Here is a 22,006-nt window from a genome sequence, read left to right as displayed (position 1 = left end):
GGGGATGAGGAAGCAGTGGAAAAGATTCAGAGGCAAGTGAGCAAGATGGTGGATGGTCTATGGAATGTTCTTTATGAAGATAGATTGAGGGTGTGTGGATTGCAGAAATTGGCTGATAGGAGAAAAAGAGGGAATATGATAGAAGCATTTAAGTTGCTTAAAGGGTTTTATAGGACAGATGCAGAGGAAATTGTTCAGCACTTAGCTAGAGGAGTTAGAACAAGGGTCATCTCTGGAAGTTGAATAAAGATGCGGTTAGTAGAAGTGTGAGGACTAGATTTTTTGTTTGGAGAGTTGTGAATGAATGGAATGGGTTGCCAGAGTCAGTTGTGAGTGCTTTGTCTATTAACGGATTCAAGAATAGGTATGATAGATTGTGCAGATAGTTTGTGTCTCCTGCAACGAGTATTCGGACTCCATGGAGGCATCTCGTACATTAATAATAATAATCTTTTGCTTATAAGTATCATATCTAGCTTGTTCTTTCATCAGGTGACTACCATGACTACCATATTTTTCTTTCTCCATATCTACATTTGCTCATTGTTTATTCTTGGAATTCCAGTCTCATCCAATGATCACCATATTAGCCAGCCTGGTTAGCCGAGTAGATAGCATATCTGCTCTCCAGCCAAAAGGCTATGGGTTCGAATCCCACCCTGGGCATAGACGTTTGTGATTGTCAGTGGAAATACCAGAGTTGGTCGATGGTAGATGGTGTTGGTGTAGTTGCAGATAGTTGGTGATTGAATGGTGGAGACAGAGTTTTAGAGCAGGTGCCCTCCCTCGATGAGTCCTTGGACTGCCTGGAAGTGTCAAATAATAAAAATAATAATAATAATATCTTTCTTTGGTACTAATTCCAAGATCATGTCCAAGCTACTATAAAATAACCTAGTTTCTTCTTCATTACTTACTAAAGTGGGGAATAGACCTGGACCACTGTGTTGATCTTGAATGGTCTTGATGAAAATCTGTTTGTTTTCATTCTTTCATTTACTGGTTTGTATCTTAATAATTATTCTCTTCCTTTTTTTTTACTGAGAAGAAATTCATCCCCTGCTTCATATTTTGTGCTATTCCCAGATCAGATGAAACTCGTGAAACTTTTTTTAAATTGTTTCCAATGATCTAATTGAGTGCCTTGTGCTTATTAAAGTTATAATTTAATTTAATTCAATAAATTAATTAATGTTTTCTTCTGTTGGTGTTGTTAATACCATAATGCACTAGTATGAATTTTGGTAGATAGTACAGCTAAAGTAAGTAAGGCTACAACGCTAATATTTTGTCTGCTTTATCCAATTGGTTTGCATGTTTTACAAAAAAAAAAAAAAAAAAACTTAGTATTTAAGTGGAAAATCCTTTCCACCTCTGTTTGAGACCAGCTTCAACCTTTGGTTGAAGAGTCTTTATAAAGATATCTCATATGATTAACAATTCCATGCCCTACTGACTGAAGTGCAAATATTGCAGTGTTCTCATAACTGCACCATAGGGGCAGTATCAATCTGCAAACAAGCCCTCCAGTTTAATTGAATGGATAGCATCATCTCCATTCTTTATCCAAAAATAATGGGTTTGAATTATGGAATGGATGTTTTGAAAATGCTTAGATATTGTATAATTTTCATTTTCCAGAGTGAGACCATCCATTTCATTTTCTATAAAATGCAACCCAGATTATCTAACTCTTAGCCCACTTATAATATTAATAAATTTTCACATGAAAAGAAAAAAAAAACTATACTTTTTTTTTATTATTTTACACTATCAGAAGGCAGGAAATCTATGGCATAAGTACTCTTAACCCACCTAACCCACCTACAGTATTATAAATGAAAACTATAGGTGAATTAAGGATTAGATAATCCTGTAACCTTGTGCTATAGAGACCAGACATGAAACTTTTCCAAAACACTTCAGCCCTCCAATGAACATTCATGCTGTACTCAGATTTGAGCCCATAGCTTGCAGATTGGAAAGTTGAGACAGTTATCTAATTGGTTAGCATCTTGGTCAACAATATGGACTCTAATGGTGCCCTTTCTTGCAGTTTCTGTAGTAACTGAAACAACTGATTTGGAAACACATGCGATAATGTTTAAGTTTCAAATGTTACATATAATTTTATATGGTATTTATACATATACATATCATCGTAGAAAGAAATATCATAAGAAATATCATAAGATATTTCTTTCTACGCTGAAGATGCTTAAAACACTATTAAAATATTAGTAGAGTAAGACAGCAAACTTCTAACTTTCCTGTGAATTAAATTGTTCTTAATTTATTATTTATCTACAATTCATGTTAATTTAAAATTCTTAATTATTCCTTCTCAGATCATATAACGATGTACTTCATGTTTTGTTTTGTTTTTTTATTAATGAGTTTCAAAATACAGTAGTAATATTTTGATTTAGGCATTTAATGTTAACATTCTTGTAAATTTCTTTTTTTTTTTTTCTTAACTAGACCGGTGACTATGTGATATCTGTTGACAACAGAGATTGCACACGGCCTCCAATCTGGAGAATAGAAGGTAAAACAGTACTGCAGCTCTTTGAAGCATTTGAAGATGAAGGGAAAATTCTGTACCGAAATACTTCCTCTGTTAGTATTTGGTTTAGAAACTTTTTTTTTTAAAGGTGGAATTTAAAATATTTAAATGACATATCATGATTATTTTTGACAATATAAAATAATATATTTATCACATAGCAGCTACATGTCATTCCACAGAATATATGCTAAATCTATTTGTAAACATAACTAAAACTCTAAAATTCTGAATTATAGAGACAACTGCTGTGTTATAGTAATACCTTCAGTTTAATATAAACCAAAATAATCACCCAACATTTCAACCTTCATATCAGTGTCATCATCTAGAGTATACATGTGTGTGTATATATATATATATATATATATATATATACACACAAAGAAACAAGCTGCATTAAAATATGCATAGTGTGCTAAAGTCACAATAATTTGTTTAATCCTTTATCCAAAACTTCCATCACAATAATTTGGTCAGCCATTAACACTATTTGGCCTTAGCTTAAGTGGGAGAAAAAGTTACTACATCAAAGCTAGAATCTTGTTTTATGGTGGCTAGAAATGACAAACAGATAAATTAACAAAAGTTAGTCTAGAGATAGTTAAATTGGAGCAAAAACAGTATTGACGGTAATGAACAAAATTGCACAGGATTCCTCAAATTCACATTTATTCCAGGTTTTTGTGTGATGTAAGGAATAGGCACCACCCAAATCAGTTTGGTGTATAAGAGCATTATTCGAGAGGCCTATTTTATCAAAATTGTTAAATTTTGTCTCATTTCTGTTCTATATTATGAATTGGAATTGTGCATCCAGTTTTACCAGTATAATGTAAGTTTCAGGTGCAAGGGATCTGGTGTATTCCAGGGTGGGGAGTCTATTCCTTTGAGGAGTTCAATATGTTTTTTAATTTTAAAGGTGATTTAAAATACATGAAAAAAAGTATCAAGTAGCATTATGGTTGTAATGGTGTATCATTCTATCTGATAACCTTTTAATGTATGGAATAGTTATGGTTTTACTGCAGTCTATATTATTTGCATTTTTGTATGTAGTTTTATAAAGAAGTTTATTGATGGTATTTTTGCTTATAGTCATTGTTTATTAAACATATTGCTAATAACTTATAATTCTTGCTTAATTGCTTGCTCATTAGAGCAGATTGTTATGCATCTGGTTTTGAGGGTTTTAATGACTCCCAGTTTTTGTGAAGAGTTTTCATCTGTGTATTGACTGGTATATGTGGGTTTGCAGAAAATAGTGAAGTAAATAATGAAGTTTAACTACAGTAGTATAAACTGGGGAGAGGAAGATGCATGTAGCAATAAGGGAATGGAATTTCTAGAATTCTTGAGGGACAAATGTCTTAGGCAGCATGTAATAGAGGGAACAAGAGGCTCAAGAGTTTTGGATTTGGTTATAGCATCAGAAGAGTTGATAATAACTGAGATAACATCTCTCCCACCAGTTGGAGAGAGTGACCATATGATTTTGACTTGGAAAATGAATAGACATGCAGGAGTATCAAAGAGACGGGAACATATGTGGAATTATAATGCAGGTGATTATAATAGTCTAAGATGTCAACTTGGGGAAGTTTCATGGAGGGAGGAATTGGAAGGCCAGGATATCATTAGTGCGTGGCAAATTATGAAAGAATTTTTGTTAGCAGCAATGGTAAGTTGTATACCACGAGTGAAGAAGAGGACACAATTTGGAGTAAAGTGGATGACAAACAATATTAAACAGGAATTGCATGCAAAAAAGAGGCTGTGGAAGATATATAAGGAGACAGGAGAAGAGAAGATGTATGAAGAGTATATGACACAGGCCAGAAGAGTGACTAGTATGGTGAGGAAGATGAAACTGGAATATGAGAGGAGATTAGCCCTAAGATCCAAAGAAAATCCTAGAGCATAGTAGAATTGTTCAATGAACACTTTATTGGAGATTTTTTCATGCTGAAGGAGTCAGTTTTAATGCTAGAGGGATTAGGGCAGGTTCAAGGTTTAGAGGTACAGTAGGAAAGTGTGTTTCAAATACTGAGTACTCTGTATGTCAGTAAAGCTGTGGAACTGGATGGCATTTCACCACGAGTTTTGAGAGATGTGCTAGGGAACTGACAGTGCCTTTGACCTGGCTTTTCAATGAAAGTCGGACTGCTGGAAAGGTGCCCATGGAATGGAAGGAAGGTAAGATAGTGCCATTGCATAAAGGCGGTAGCAGACTGGAAGTGTCTAATTATAGACCAGTTTGTGTGTCATCAGTAGTTAGTAAGATCTTGGAAAAAGTAGTGAAGGACCGTATACAGCATTGGTCAGATGAGGGTAATGTTATCTGTGAGAATCAACATGGATTTGTGAAGGGGCGCTCTTGTTTTAGCAATATGCTAGCCTTTTATGATAAAGTCTCAAGAGCATTAGATGAGGGAAAAGCATATACTGCCATTTTCTTAGACTTAGCGAAGGCATTTGACAGGGTGCCACATGACAAGCTGATATTTAAGTTGCAGCACATGGGTCTTGATGTCAGATTGGTCAACTGGATTCAGGATTAGCTGTCCGATAGGTATCAGAGAGTTGTGTATGGTGGGGCAGTTTCAAGGAAACAGAGGGTTACAAGTGGGGTCCCACAGGGCTCAATACTGGGATCTATATTGTTTAACCTTTATGTCAATGACATTGTCAGTGGATTGCAAGGGGATATTCAGTTGTTTGCAGATGATGCGAAGCTGGGAAGGATTATTAGTAATAGTGCAGATGCAGCAGCCCTGCAAGAGGATTTGAATAAGCTAGATAGATGGGCAAATGAATGGAGATGTCGGTTTAATGCAGCAAAATGTAAGGTCTTGAGGTTTGTGAAACATCGATGGGACATTGCATTCTCTATGGGAGGAGTTATACTGGAGGAAGTAGGGGAGACAAGAGATCTGGGTTGATGATTGATAGAAACCTGAAATTTAGGGGACATATTGCAAAGGTAGTGAAGGTGACACAGAGGATTGCTGCAATAATGAGAAGACAACTGACTTGTAGAGATAAAAGAGTTATCATTCCGTTGTATAAGACCCTGATTATCCCACACTTGGACCATTGTTATCAGATTTGGTACCCAGGATTTGAAGGGGATAAATTAACTATGGAAAGGGTACCAAGGCGGATAACAAAGATGGTTTCAGGACTGTACAATGATAGTTATAAGGATCGGCTGAGGGAATGTCGACCAGAGTTTGGTGGACAGTAGAAGGAGAGGTGATGTGATTGAGACTTTTAAACTGTTGAGAGGTGGTACAGGGTTGACACTGGGGAGTTCTTTCGCTTGGTTGAACAGCGGGAAGGAGTGATGACAAGAGACCATCCCTGGAAGTTACAAAAGGAAACTGTGAGCAAGAGGGCGAGGAGTGGTTTCTTTGCGTGGATGGTGGTTGAACCATGGAATGCTTTGCCTGATGGAGTGGTGAGAACGAGAATGGTCAATGAGTTCAAGGAGTGGTATGATAGACTTTGTGTTTTTTAGGGGGTGGGGGCTTCCCCTCGATGAGTCTTGATAGACTTTGTGTTTCTTAGGAAGGATTTCCCACGATAGTCTTTTGACTCCATGGAGGCCTGAATAATAATAATAATAATAAACTGAGAGAAAACTTGCGACAAGTGCATCCAAAAAAGGAAGCTATTTTTGATTTTTAGTTTCAGTGCTAAATTGTATGCACTGTTGTTTAAGTGGCTAAGGAAGGTGTTTAAAGTTTGGTAGCTGTTTGGCCAGATATCAAAAACATCATGAATGCATCTAACATAAATGGTAGCTTTTAAGATAATGGAAGCTAGAGCACATAGCTCAAATACTTCCATAAGAGTTAGTAGTATGGAGGGTAGTGTTTTGTCTACATGGCTGTACCTTCTTTTTGTAAGTAAAAATTATTTTGCCATGTGAAGTAACTAGAAGCTAGTACATCAGCAAAGAGAGAGAGAGGGAGATATAATATCAGGAGATAATTTGTAAGAGAAGAATTGTGTCATCAGCAGCAGGGACTTTTGTCAAAAGTGCAGACATGTCGAAACTAATTAATAAATCATCTTTGCCGAGCATTATATTTTTTAATTTTGTTTAAAAAGAACATACTCTAGATACCTTTACTTTCAAACCTATAGTTTGGCTTAGATACATTGACAATGTTTTCATTTTATGGCCACCAAGATTTAAATACCTTCCTTAGCCACCTGGACAAACAACACAAACTCATGCAATTGATCGTTCGAACTGAAAATCATAACTCACTTCCTTTCCTGGATACATCTTCCCGCAGGCAGTCTCTCCTTCGCTGTCTACTGCAAGCCCCCTTATGCCAGCTAGTAAGCCAGTACATACATGATAACCTGCCATGTGGCTTGGTGGCGTGATATCATGATTGTGAGCTTACAGATAAGTCATTGTCTTGATATATAATTCATGATATTTTTAATGATTACTGTTTGTAGCATCTTTGTGTATGACTGTGTGATTGAATGTGTTTTGTTTTTTGGATGTATTTATACCATGTATGATACATACACTGGCCTGATTGACCAAGTGGTTAGCATATCTGCTCTCCAGCCAAAAGGCTGCAGGTTCGAATCCTTCTGTGGGCATGGATGTTTGTGATTGTCTGTGGAAATACTAGTACCACCACTACTAGTATTTCCACATGGATGGCAATGGTGCAGTTTCAGTTGTAGTTAGTGGGGAGTAGTAGAGTAGGTACCCTCCCTCGATGAGTCTTTGGACTCCATGCAGGTGTTACGTAATAATAATAATAATAATAATATATAAATAGTATTATTCATGGCACTGATGAGAATGAAAACAATGGTGGCCATGACATTACATGGATGGAAGATGGACACAGGAGCAGATGCATGTGTGTTCACAAGAAAGGATTGGGATGAGTACAGGTGTGAAAGATTAGTGATGATAGAGAAGAGTGCCGGGGGTGGGAATATGGAAAAGTCAGATCTGAGGAGTGGGGTTGGTGAAACTTGTTACAGAACTAGAAATAAGCTAGTTTGCAAATGCCAGAATTATTCAAATTAAAGGAAATGAAATTCTAGCATTATTAGAGTATATTTATCTGAAAATTATTGTAATAAGTGAGACATGAGGATAATATTCTGACAGTAAGGGAGGAGGAGGAGTGCTTTGATGGTAGCAGAGTTATCCCACATAAGGTGGAGATGAAAGGAGCAAACAGTGGCAGTGGTTTTGAAGTGATATGGTGTGAGGTGGAGGTGAACAGAATGAAATATCTAGTTAAGTGTTGCTATAAACCTGGTAATATGGAGGATGGTTAAAAGAAAATGTATAGGCAAATTGGTCTAGCTAATAAGAAAAGGGTGATCGTTATGAGTGATTTTAATTATGGTAATATAGATTAGAATGAAAAGACAGCAACTGGGAACAAGAGAATCAGTCGCATTCGCCAGTGTCGCACATGCTGTGAACAAGCACTGACGTGTTTGAGTGGTCTCCTTTCATACACGATTTTTATAGTCTACAAAATCACATAAAAAATAATAATGTCATCCAAAAGAAGCAAGTCCAATTCTTCTACAGCTAGCAAGAAAAGAAAAACATTGACTTTGGAAACAAAACTCAACATTATTAAGGATTTTGAAGGCAGAATGAAAATTTGTGAGCTATCAAAGAAGTTTGATCTACAGGAATCCACAGTAAGAACAATCATGAAAGATAAAGAAAGACTTCTCACTGCTGTAAAAAATGCCCAGTCATTTAATTCAAGCATAATTCGTAAACGTCATGGGATTATTGGTGAGAGGGAAACGATGCTTAAATTATGGTGTGATAATGAAGTGAGAGTAAAAAATTGCCCAGTTGATCAACCAACGATATGTAGCCAAGCCAAGCTGATTTTTGAGAGGCTAAAAGTAGAAGCTGGAGAAGCGGCCAAAGAAGAAAATTTCATGGCCAGTAATGGTTGGTTCAACCGATTTAAAAATTGCTGTAACTGGCACAGCATCGCAGAGAGTGGAGAGGCAGCAAGCGCTGATAAAGAGGCTTCGTCTGCTTTTCCTGAGACACTTAAGGAAGGTAGCTATATTATCATCGAGGAAGGTAGCTATAGCAGTCAAACCATATTTAATGTAGACCGGCTTGTTCTGGAAAAAGATGCCTAAGAGAACTTTCATCGCACGTGAAGAAAATACGTTTCCTGACTTTAAGGCTTCCAAAGACCGTTTGACAGTAATGCTTGGTGGAAATGCAGCTGGTGATTGCAAGTTAAAACCTCTCTTAATTTATCGCTCCAAAAATCCAAGAGCTCTGGAAAAAAAATCGAAAGCTGGCTTGCCAGTGATTTGGAAGTCAAATTCTAAAGCTTGGGCGACAGCTATTTTTGAAGACTGGTTTGGTCATCACTTCATACCTGAAGTTGAACGTTATTGCCAGTTTAAAAATATTCCGTTTAAAGTTATGCTCATTATTGATAATGCACCTGGTCACCCTCCTGCAACTTTAATTGATTTTGACCCACGTGTAAAAGTTGTTTTCTTGCCTCCGAATACAACCAGCTTACTTCAACCGATGGACCAAGGAATTATCAAAACATTCAAAGCGTACTACACATGCCGTTCGTTTGCAAGTCTGAATGAAGCTATGAGGCAAAATGAGCACCTGTCTGTTAAAGAGTTTTGGAAACAGTTTAATGTTTTAGATGCTGTAAGGATTATCGGAGATTCTTGGGGTGAAATTTCCCAAAAAACCTTGAATGGTGTCTGGATATAACTTTGTCCATCCTTTTTTAAATGCGAAACGGAAATGTTGCCAGAAACTGATCAAGTTGCTGCGGCAATAGAAGAAGTTGTCAACCTTGCCAGGCAATTAGATTTAGAAGTCGACAGTGAAGATGTCAGTGAGCTGTTAGACTCACATAACAAGGAGCTTACAATTGACAAGCTCATAGAGATGCGTAAGCAAAGCGCTACTGAAGAGACCGAAACCTCAGATCCAGTTTACCAGAAAAGCACATGACAATTTCAAAATTAACAGAAAGTCTCAGCTTAATTAAGAAAGGTTTACAGATTTTGGAGGACATAGATTCTAACGAGGAATGAATTGTAGCCACAAGGCAAGGAATAAAAAAATCACTGGCTTGCTATGAAGAAATTTTGCGTGACAAGAAAAAGACATTATGCTGTCAGACGAATCTATTAGATTTTATGAAACCATCGACATCGAAATAACTTTCTTTTTTTTATGTACGAAAAACTATAATTATGATTACTGTATATTTCTTAAAAAATATAGGTGTTTTTGTAAACCTTTGGTCCCAATTGTATGTTTGTATATATAAATTACATGCAAAATTATACCCCGAGTTATGCGAATTCGACTTACGCGCTTTTTGTTGGTCCCACCTACCGCGTAACTTCGAGGTATCACTGTACTTAGTTTAATCCTTTATCCAAGTGTAAACAAACAAAGTTTGTGCCTGAAATATTTCAAGGACTGGGGCAAATCATATATAGAAGCTAATGACTTCACATCACTCCTTATGGGTATGTATAATGCCATGCATTATGGGAAGGGTCACTTCCCAGACCAGTTTCAACCTTTATTGAGGTCTTATCAGTGGGAGTCCGTGCAGTTAGCTTAGTGGCTTTGCGCTTCGCAACCATATGCCTGGGGAAGGAGTGTCCTAGGCTCGATTCCCATCAACGACGTGAGGAGCTCAAGGATCTTCCTCAGCCATAGCCAAGTTAGCCGGTCTTGGGCGTGGACAGCAAGGTTTTTTCCACCAGTTTATCTGGTGTTTTTCATCCCGCAAGCAGGCGAACCAGTCCGAGGACACACACAGATTACAGTCAGGAATACTGACCCAACCATAGGCCTGACTCGTCAGCCTATGCCGGTTGCGGAGCCCAGATAAAATTGGGGGGGGGGGACTAGATGGTACCGTGAACTCCCATATAAAGGGGGGAACGCTGTATCATCACACAGAATTTATTTATTTTATCAGTGGGAGCCAGACCCCGAGGTGATACTAAGTTTGAAGTAATGCCAAAGTCATAGTTTCATATACAAGTACTATGTTCTCCCCAGGACCTTTTGAATGGGCAAACCGCCTAGCTAATTAATGTTGTGAATTGACATGGAAAAATAATTTAAGACATATTTTAATTAATAGTGATGAGAAATCGAACTGGAGAGTCTCGATACTCATGAGACCAGCTCAATTTCTTGCATTGCAAGCCAATCTCGAGAGCTTCGGCTGTTCACTTTGATGGACACCAATTTGTACGCGGAAGAAGACAAAAATTGGGATTTCGAATACAACAGTATCAGTTGCAAAGAAGATCTTTTACAAAAGAGACATAATTTTGATGTTCGAAAGAAATAAATTGTCAAAATTGAGCGAATTTGAATCAAAGGCAAAAATAAATTAAAAATCTACATTTGTTTTTCTTAATAATGGTTTTTGTCCGAAGATGCTGAGTCAAGTATTTAATATTTTATTTTGTAAAAGAAAATGGGCCTGCGCATCAAATATAGTTCTAATCTCGAGGAATTCTCGAAACTCTCGAGGACTATGACGTCAGTCTCGAGTGATACCAATTCCCATTCCTAGTAATTAGTACTTATAAATAGTAAAATTGCAACATAACAAGCGTGATGTGTCTCGGGTATTACTGTCAGTGCACAATTCAGTGATTTGTTCTGATTAATTTAATAACAATGATATTTTGTATTTATTAAATTACCCCATAATGAGTAAAAAGTCAAGTCAGAAAGCCACACTCTTAAGTTATTTTTAGAAAGATGAAACTGATAAGCATAGTAGTGAAGACACCAAACCAACAACAGAATCATCGATTTCTGTAGAGTCTCTTTCAAATGTAAAACATGCATTTAACACCACTTATCGGGTATTAACAGTGAGTGGTTTAAAAAATTCCATTGGTTGGTTGTGAAAGATAATGGAATGATATGTTCCACATATGAAATACAGAAAGAGACGACCCACAAACAAGGAAGTGAATTGGGTAACTATGCCATGTACAAGACTTCAAAAAGAAAGCTTGGTTGACCATGAACAAAGCAAGTTACATACACTGATTCTTGTTCAGATATAATTGAAAAACATATACTAGAAGAAACTGGAATAGGACAAATTGAAAAATAAATTTCAATTTTGAATAACTTGCAGAGAGATGTTTTTCTGGGAGCTTTAAGATCTATGTATTGGTTAGCGAAAAATGAGTTACCACATACTACATTATTTGAAAAACTGCTTGAGCATTGCAAGGCTATTGGCTGTTCCTGCTTAGAACATCTTAACGTTGGTAAAAATGCATATTATACCTCAAAAAGAATAATGCAAGAGTTGATTGATATTTTAGCATCAGAAATTAGATTTGAAATACTGTAAAATATACATTCTGCAGATTATTTCAGTGTTTTATGTGATGAAATTACAGACATCTCAGTTTTAAAACAGCTGATTGTGTACATTAAATATGTTTGTCAACTTAGAAAAGAAGTCAGGGTTAGTTTTGTATCAACTTGCAGTATCAATGATGGCAAAGCTGAGACTATAACTAACAAAGTAATTGAAACCCTTGACTAGACTGTCAAGGTAAACTTGTAATTTGGTAGGCCTAGGATCTGATGGAGCAGCTGTCATGATTGGAAAGCAAAAGGGAGTGGTAAAACTGCTGAAAGATAAAACAGATGGACTCATGGTCAACTGTCATTGTGTAAATCACCGACTGGCTCTTGCTAGTGCTCAAGCAGCTGCTGAAGTGCTTTATTTAGTCATGTTTAATGATATCTTAAGGCAATTTTTTCTTCTTGCAAAATTCCTCAGTCAGGATGGCTGGTTTAACCCAAATCCAAAATATGCTGAATAGTCCTCAGATTAAACTTAAAATGGCTAGTGACACCTAGATGGCTGTCTCATGATTCTGCAATACAGTCTCTAAGAGAATGCTTGGTGAGTGTTATAGCTGCATTGAAGAGAGAGGCCACCAAATGAAATGATATCACAGCTGAAGGTTTAAGTAAATATATCAGAACGTACAATTTCGTAGCTTCACTAATGATGCTTTCAGATGTGTTACCGCATTTATCTAACTTGTCTAGATCATGGCAAAGGCAAGATGTTGAATTAACTGAAATAGAGCCAATCTTAGAAGCCATAAAACTATACATCATGGAATATATGAAAGACACTCCTGGCAGTCATTTTCAAAATCTTCATCAGCATCTTTCAGGTGAATGGTCAGACCTTCACATTGATTATTCAGATTCTAATATCATTACGTTCAAGACTACAATATATGATAAATACATAGGCACAGTACTCAAATAATACTGTACTGTGCCTATGTATTACCAAAACAAGCTTTAAAGTACAAGCCATTAGGAAAAAGAAAACCAGGACATCCTCTTAAACGATTCAACGATGACTTCTAAGGTCGGAACAGGCCATGCTAGGCCTAAATCCTTGATACGCATGATGATGATGACATAGGCACAGTTATTAAACATCTAGAAACAAGATTTCCAGATATGCCAATCATTTCCTACTTTTCAATGCAGAAAGTCATGATCAGCATGAGGCTTCTGAGATTCTTTTTGATTATTTTTCTAAAAATGGAAGTCCTGTTGTTTTAAACTATGAAAGTACTAAACTAGAATGGGCAGTTGCATCAAAACCATTTAGTCATTCAAAAATCTAGATCCAAGACAAATACTGCTGAAATTAGCAACAACATCTGAGCTCAGAGTCTTTTCCAAATTTAGCAAAACTAGCTGTTGTTGGACTGGCCATACCTGTGAGCACAGCTGATTGTGAAAGAATTGGAAGTGAAAGGCTATGCCTTTCACTTCCAATTCTCTTAATAGGTCCAGGTCAAAGGCATAGCCAACCACAGTTGGCTATGCCTTTAACCTGGTTATTTAATGAAAGTCTTGCAGTGAATAGGGTTCCTAAGGAGTGGAAAGAAGGCAAAATAGTATACCGCTCCACAAGTATGGTTCTAAGACAGAAGTCTCCAACTATAAGCCAGTCTGTATAACTGTTGTTGTGATCAAGGTGCTAGAGAGATTGGTAATGAATACAGAATTGGGTTGATGGACATAAGCATTCTTTATGATGGTCAGCATGGATTTGTAAAGGATAGATCCTGTTTTAGTAATTTACTTGCATTTTATGATAAGGTGGCAAGCACTTTATCTTAGATAAGGGAGAATCATATACAGTGATATTCTTGGACTTTAAAGGCATTTGATAGATTACCACATGATAATTTGGTATACAAGCTGCAGAGGATGGGAATAGATAGTATATTGGTTAGATGGATCAGAGATTGGCTTTCTGAATGAAACCAGCAGGAGTAGTGTCTCAAAAAAGAAGAGTAACGAGTGGCATGCCCCAGGGTTCTTTTCTTGGGACCTTGCTTTTAACTTGTTCGTAAACGATATATATATCCTGTGGAGTGACTGAGGATCTTCAGTTATTTGTTGATGATGCAAAGTTGAGAAGTAGCACTGCTGATGTTGAATCCCTTCTGGAAGATTTGAATAGACTTTTTACTTGGTCAAAAGAGGAAGGTTGTAGTTTTAATATCAATAAGGGCAAGGTGTTTCAATTTGGAGTGCAGAAATATAAGGCTGTGTACTATATCGATGGTACTGTACTGCAGGAAGTGGACGAGATTAGAGATTCGGGAGTGATTGTTGACAGTAGAATAAGTTTAGAGGACATTACTAGTGTTGCAAAGGCTGCACATTATAGTGCTGCTATGATAAGAAGTACTCTAACATGCAAGGATAAGGAAATGGTTGTGCCACTGTATAAGGCAGTGGTCAGATTACACTTTGACTGTTGAGCTCTGATCTGGACACCTGGTTTTCATTGTGATTTGGAGACATTAGAGAGGGTACAGAGACGATTGACTAAGACAATATCAGGAGTTTGGAATGCTGGCTATAGAGAGAGAGGTTGAAGAAATGAGGATTGCAGAGTTTGGTGAATAGGAGGAAGAGAGGTGATAAGATAGAGACATTTCAGTTTGTGAGAGGATTTTATCAGATTAATCCAGAGGGGATTATAAAAAGAAAAGCTGAGAGGGTAAGAACTAGAGGTCATTTCTGGAAGTTATGTAAAAGTGTGGTGAAGAAGAGTGTGAGGAGTAGATTTTTTACATGGAGAATTGTCAATGAATGGATTCATTACACGTTCAAAGAATGAAAACAGAAAGATTACCAAAACAAGCCTTAAAGTACAAGCCATTAGGAAAAAGAAAACCAGGACCTCCTCTTAAACGATTCAACGATCACTTCCAAGGCCGGAACAAGCCATGCTAGGCCTAAATCCTTGATATGTACGATGATGATGATGATGATGAAATATGTTGTCAGTTGAATGAACCTCCCACAATGAGTCTATCGACTCCATGGAGGGTGTAATAATTATAAGAATAATAATGTGATCCTTGTAGATAATGAATAACATAGGGGATAATTTCTGACACCAGATTTAACATAATCATCTTCCTGTACTTCCTTCAATTCTAACTGCTGATTTACAGCTCAAATTATGACTAGTTATTACTTGATGTAATGCCCCATTGAAGCCATACAACTGTAGTGTTTTGAATAGCTTTTCTCTTGGCACCTTGTCATATGCCTTTTCCAGATCTACAAAACTTAAATACACACCTTTGTTATATTCCCATGATTTATCAACAGTTTGTCGTAAAGTGAAAATATGATCCTGACAGCCTCTATTTGCCTAAATCCAGCTTTTTTTTCACCAAGCTTCCTTTCCTCAATTCTTCCTAACCATTTCCCAAGTCTAATTCCATAAATCTTACCAGGAACACTCAGTAGGGAAATACCTCTGTAATTCTTACATTCAGTTTATTTCCCTTTTTATATATGGGTACTATGAGAACTCTACGCCAATCTTCTGGAATTCGTCCTTCTATACAGGCCTGAACTATGCAGTGCAGCCACTGTAAAGTCTTACAGTGGCTGCACTGCAATCCATCCTTGAACACGAATGGCATCTACTCCTGCTGCCTTTCCACATTTCAGGCTTTTGATGGATTTTTCTACCTCCAGTATGGATATGTATATTCTTGATTGCATGTCTGTTGAGTGTTTTTTACTATACTGTCACTGCTTGTTTCATTTAGCAATTTTTCAAAGTAATTACTCCATACATCAAGGATATCTTTTCTCCAGTTTTCATGTTACCTTTATCATCTCTAATTTCTTTTACAGCACTCTTTCCTCCATTTCTGAGCTTTTCAACATCCTCCAGAATATCTTGCCACCTTCTTCATATTTATTTTCTATATTCTTACAAAAGTCTTCCCATGACTTTTGTTTAGCTAGTTTTACACATGTTTTAGCTTTCTCACATTTGTCTCTGTATTCTCTAACAGCACAAGCTGACTTATTTGCCAGTTTAACCATGGAGTTCTGATTTTTTTATCCTTGCAGACAACTTCATTACATGCCTCTCTGGCTGAATCAATCAGTGTTTTCTTCATGACTTGCCACTGAATCTCAAAGGTTTGTTTCCTGTTCTCAAACTCTTTCATTTTTTCTTAAATATTGTTTGTGTATTAAAATACACAAACAATATTTAAGAAAAAATGTCTACAGTTCACATCTGAAAACTGCCCAACTTTTATTCGTTTTAAAACTTTCTTATATGTTATTCTTTTCAATATGAAATTCAATTTTATCCTGCTCAAGACTAAATGGTGCTCACTTCCAGTTTCAAATCCTCTGTACAGTGTCCTGCACCAGTAAGAAAACATCACTATTATCAGTAACATAGTCAATGAGACTTTTCTTCTTCTTCTTCTTATTATTATTATTATTATTATTATTATGACCCAAGACCCCATGGAGTCAATGACTCATCTAGGATCTGCTTTTTTTCATACACACAGCTCATCATGCAGCACCTTAAACACACTCAAATTCTCAGAAGACACCACACTCTCAGGCAAGGCATTCCAACTCTGCACACAAAAAAACCTGCTTCTCACTCCCTTGCTCACACCTTCCTTGTTCAGCTTCCAGGGATGACCTATAATTCTTCCCTGATCTCTCACCATTTGCTGTAAATCCTCTCCAACATTGGCCCTAACAATCCCTTACTAACTTGTAGGTCTTTATCATATCTCCCCTCTTCCTCCTATCCTCTAAACCAGTGCTTTCCAAACTTCTGGATGTCAGGGCCCCCTTTGGAAAAATTAAAATATTTCATGACCACCCCTTGAAAAAAAAATCGGAATATACAGATATATTATTATAATATTTATTGTATTTATATTCAATACAAAACATACACAGCGAATATTGCAACAATCAAATGCAAATATTACATTTTTAACATCTTACATACACATTTGACATACACATTGATATAAAAATATGAGATAATTTGACATTATCTCATATTTTTATATAGATAGATATATTGTTATTGTACATTTGCAGTACAAGCACATGAGATGTAAAATGATTAGTAATAAAGAAATAATTAAAAACATAAAAGAAGTTTAATAACAATTTAATGTGATGAATGTGTTTCAATACTGCTACACCAATATCAGGAGAAATATTTGAAACTGCAATTCTTAGATTTCTGCTTTGAAATGAAACTTATATGAACAAGCATATAATTGCTAATATTCATTAAGCGCGAAATACTCAGGAAGGAAAATTTGTGAACCCGCACCAATGTGTGATTTTTTTTCCATTAAAATATAAAAAATAACAAAAAAGAAACAAAACTACTACTACTTTTAAGATAAAAAAAATCTACTTAGCCTTAAAACATTTTCAATTTGTTTTCATTATTTCACAGCCCCCCTCAACAAAACCTATGGCCACCAAGGGGGCCGTGGCCCACAGTTTGGGAAGCGCTGCTCTAAACTGTAAACTGCATATTCTCAACCTTTCCCCATATCTCTTTGAGTAGCACAAAACTACTGTGCACAAATCTGGGCACAATATTCCACTTGGCCTAATCAAAGCCTTATACAATTAAACAAGGATCTCCCTACTTCTAGAAGTCATTGTCATCCTCATCATTCCCAGAAATCATTGTGTTGTCACCACAATTTTGGCAATCATCATCAAATTCCTGCCATGTACCCTCAACGGGTGTACAGGATATGATCGTACTACATGAAAAAAATTACATCATTACTAACTTCCTGTCTACAATTTTCCTCCAAATCAGTCTGTTACTAGTCAAGACTCCGACATTATCAGATCTTATATTTCTATTGTCTAAGTCACTTTGTACTGTATCAATCCACCTATATCTTGGTCTCCCTCTGGGTCGTTTTCCTGCCAACCTGGCAGAGAATACTTGTTTTGCTAATCTTTCCTCACCTATTCTGTTCAAGTGACCATACCACCTGAGATTAGCCGTGCTAACGCATTCCTGGATGCTGACAATGTCAAGTTCTTTCCTAATATCCTCGTTTTTAATATGATATTGCCATCGATGCCATCTGTTCATGGCTCTAATCTTTCTCAGGACTCTGATATCTGCGGTCTCTAGTCTTTGGTCAAGTGTTTTACTTGTGACCCAGCTCTCAGATCCATAAGGTAAAAATGGTTTGAACACTGTCTTGTATACAGCTAATTTAGTGATCCGACTAATTTCTCTCTTATTCCATATGAATTTATTCAATTGACTCCCACCATACCAGCTTTGCTTATTCTATTGTCTATTTCTATATTTATTTCCCATCTTCGCTAAAAATTGTGCCTAAGTAGCTGAAATGTTTTACTTGTTCCACAGGTTCTCCATTCACAACACAGTTGACATTTGCATGATTCTGTTGACAATGATTCTGCCTATGTTCATTGCCTTTGTCTTTTTATTGCTGACCTTCATACGATATCTGTTACAACAGTTATTCAATTTAGTCAGAGAATCTTGCAGACTTGTAGCGGATTTATTTAGAAGTATAACATCATCCGCATAAAGCAAAGAGCTGACATTAACATCTCCAATTTTGATATCATGTTTAATATCACTTTCCTTCATAATACGATCCATAAAGATAATGAATAACAGAAGGGATAATGTACATCCTTGTCTCACACCAGATTTAACATTAAACCATCTTCCTGTAATTTTAACTGCTGACTTACAACTCAAATAAAGAACAAGTATTGCTTGCTATAATGCCCCATTGACACCATATAACTGTAGCATATTGAATAGTTTCTCTCTTAGCACCTTGTCATATGCCTTTTCCAAATCGACAAAACTTAAATAGAGATCTTTGTTATATTCCGATGCTTTCTCAACTATTTGTCGTAAAGTGAAGATCTGATCCTTGATAGCAACTATTTGGACTGAATCCAGCTTGTTCTTCGCCCAGTTTTCTTCCACAATTCTTCTCAACCGTTTCTCAAGTATACTTGCATAGATCTTGCCAGGAACACTCAGTAGGGAAATACCTCTGTAATTCTCACATTCAGTTTTATTTCCCTTTTTATATATGGGTACTATGAGTGCTCTACTCCAATCATCGCGAATTCATCCCTCTGTCCAGGCTTTCTGAACTATGTAGTGCAGCCACTGTAAGACTTTTATACCACCATACTTCAGCATTTCTGGTCGAATATCATCTACTCCTGCTGCCTTTCCACATTTTAACCTTTGATGGCTTTTTCTACTTCGAGTATGGATATGTATTCCTAACTGCATGCCTGGTCAGCGTTTTTTACCACTGTGCTGTCATCACTGCTTGTTTCATTTAGCAGTTTTTCAAAGTAATTCCTGCATACTTCAAGGATATCTTTTTCTTCTGTTTTCATGTCACCTTTATCATCTCTAACTCCTTTTACAGCACTCTTTCCTCCATTCCTTAGCTTCTTCAACAACCTCCAAAATATTTTGCCACCTTCTTGATATTTATTTTCTATATTCTTGCCAAAATTCTCCATTGACTTTTGTTTATCTAGTTTTACACAGTGTTTAGCATTCTTGCATTTGTCTCTGTATTCTCTAAGAGCACAAGCTGACTTATTTGCCAGGAACCTTTGATATGCTTTCTTCTTTTCCTTCACTGCCTCTTTAACTTCCTGTGCCCACCATGGAGTTCTTATTTTTTTATCCTTGCACACAACCTCACCACATGCCTCTCTGGCAGAATCAATCAATGTTTTCTTCAGAGTTTGCCACTGAATCTCCAAGGTTTGATTCCTGTTCTCAAACTCTTTCATTTTCTTTTCAATAATATTTCTGTATTTTAGTCTACAGTTCACATCTGAGAGCTGCTCAACTTTGATTCGCTTTAAAACTTTCTTACATGTTATTCTTTTCAATACGAAATTCAATTTTATCCTGCTCAAGACTAAATAGTGATCTTTTCCAATTTCAAATCCTCTGTACACTCTGGTGTCCTGCACCAGGGAGAAAACATCACTATTAACAATAACATAGTCAATGAGACTTTTCTTATTCCTTGCCTCTTCTCTCCATGTGAATTTGTGCACATTTTTATGTTGGAACATGGAGTTAGTAATAACCAGTCCATGTCCTAAGCAGAAATCCAACAGATATTTGCCATTATTATTAGCTTTGCTCTTTTCTCCAAATTTTCCCAAAATATTTTTGTATGTCTCACAATCATTTCCTACTCTACTATTTAGATCCACTACAAGTACCAACTTTTCCTTTTGCATTGTGTCAGTTGCTTTTTCTAAAGCATCAAAAAATTCCTCCACTTCTACCTTAGTAGAACCTTCTGTGGGACCATAGGCACAAATAAGTCTCATTGTCCAATTCCCTATTCTGATATTTGTCCACATCACTATACTTGAGACTGCCTACCATTCAAGAAGATTAGCCTCGTATTTTGTGTTGAATACTATGGCTACTCCTTTTCCTTGATTGTCATTTCCTGAATATAACATTTTGCATATATTGCCCAGAAAGATCTCACCAGTTTTGGTCTTTTTTGTTTCAGTCACCCCTATTATGTCGATCTGGTACTTATCTAATTCCTCAGCTAGCTTCATTTCTTTGCCATTCAGGTTTCTTATGTTGATAGTACTGATCTTTAGCTCTGGTGATGTTGAGTTGGGGTGTGTGTTTTCAGATTTGTTCCAGTAGCTGACTTTTCGCTGTTCACCCTGGTTCCCTGGCAAAAACACCGGGGCCTTGTTTAACCAGGCAATGTGTCCCCTAAATTTCAGATCTTTATCCACTATTACTCCAAGGTCTCTTATTTCTTCCACCTCCGCCAATATATCCCTACCAAGCATAAATTCTTCATCCCATCTTTGTTTCCCAAATTTTAAAACCTTACATTATGCAACACTGAACTCGCATCTTCATTCTTATGCCCATTCACTCCGTTCATTCAAGTTTCATTGTGAGACGACAACATCTACTCTACTCTTCATAGTTTGTCACAACTTTGCATCATCTGCAAACAACTGAATATCTCCATCCAAATCTTCTCCACTATCATTAACATACAAGTTAAACAGCAGTAGCCATAAAATAGACCTCCTGAGGTACACCACTATGAATTTCCTCTTCTGCGATATTGATTCCCCATACACAACTTGCTGATACCTATCAGATAGCCAGTCTCCGATCCAGTGCACTAATCTAATATCCAACCCCATCTGCTCTAGTTTGACTATCACGCGGTAATCTATCAGAAGCCTTTGTGAAATCAAAGTATACTAATATGTATCCCTCTCCTCTGTCCAAGGAAGCCATCACCTTATTGTAATAAGTAAGTAGATTACAAACATATGACCTCACTTTAACAAATACATGCTGTCCATCAAAGATAATACTATTGTTGTCGACCCAATTCCGGATCCTAGTTCTCACCAGCTTCTCCAACAACTCAACCACAACTCCTGAACACAGATAGGTCTATAATTTGATGCTTGAGTTCTATCACCTCCCTTATGAAGCGGCACAAACTTTCCCTCCTTCCACTCCTTTGGAACTCTACCTAGTGCAAGACTCGCATGAAAAAAATATACCAAGGCAGATGTCATCTTCCTGACATATTCCTTCAGAATACGTGGTGATGAATTATCAAGTTCCACAGCCTTATTAACATCAAGTTTGCTCAATTCCCCATACACATCTTGCTCACTTACAGTCAGTCTTCCCCCTCCCCCATTATCAACATTTCACAAGAATGAAACTTCTTTGTGAACTGCTCATTAAGTATCTCCACTATATCTCTTCTTCAGCAGTTGTCCTTATACCATTTTCTCCAATCAGTGTATTCCTGTTTGGCTTCATTATCTAACCACTGCTGCTGCTCATACCTCACTTTTGCTACCCTTATTCCTTGCCTCTTCTCTCAATGTGAACTTGGGCACATCAGTATGTTGGAACATGGTGTTAGTAATAACCA

The 22,006-nt window shown here is 36.8% G+C and overlaps 1 protein-coding gene across 1 annotated transcript in view; it reads left to right on the top strand.

Moving 5' to 3' along the window:
• The first annotated feature begins 2,037 nt into the window (after positions 1–2,037).
• The window catches only part of LOC150106170 (glutamine and serine-rich protein 1-like), a 237,667-nt gene continuing 217,698 nt past the window's right edge, over positions 2,038–22,006 (top strand). The window contains exons 1-2 of the mRNA XM_090394635.1: positions 2,038–2,064; positions 2,482–2,619. Coding sequence (XP_090250761.1) covers positions 2,038–2,064; positions 2,482–2,619 — 165 coding nt within the window. The remainder of the gene's footprint in view (positions 2,065–2,481; positions 2,620–22,006) is intronic.

The sequence above is a fragment of the Typopeltis vanoorti genome, chromosome 6 (assembly GCF_054136105.1).
Source record: "Typopeltis vanoorti isolate ZY-2024b chromosome 6, IOZ_Tvanoo_1.0, whole genome shotgun sequence".
Classification (NCBI taxonomy): domain Eukaryota; kingdom Metazoa; phylum Arthropoda; class Arachnida; order Uropygi; family Thelyphonidae; genus Typopeltis; species Typopeltis vanoorti.
The sequence above is the reverse complement of the archived record's forward strand: the minus strand, read 5'-3'. Positions and strand labels throughout refer to the sequence as shown.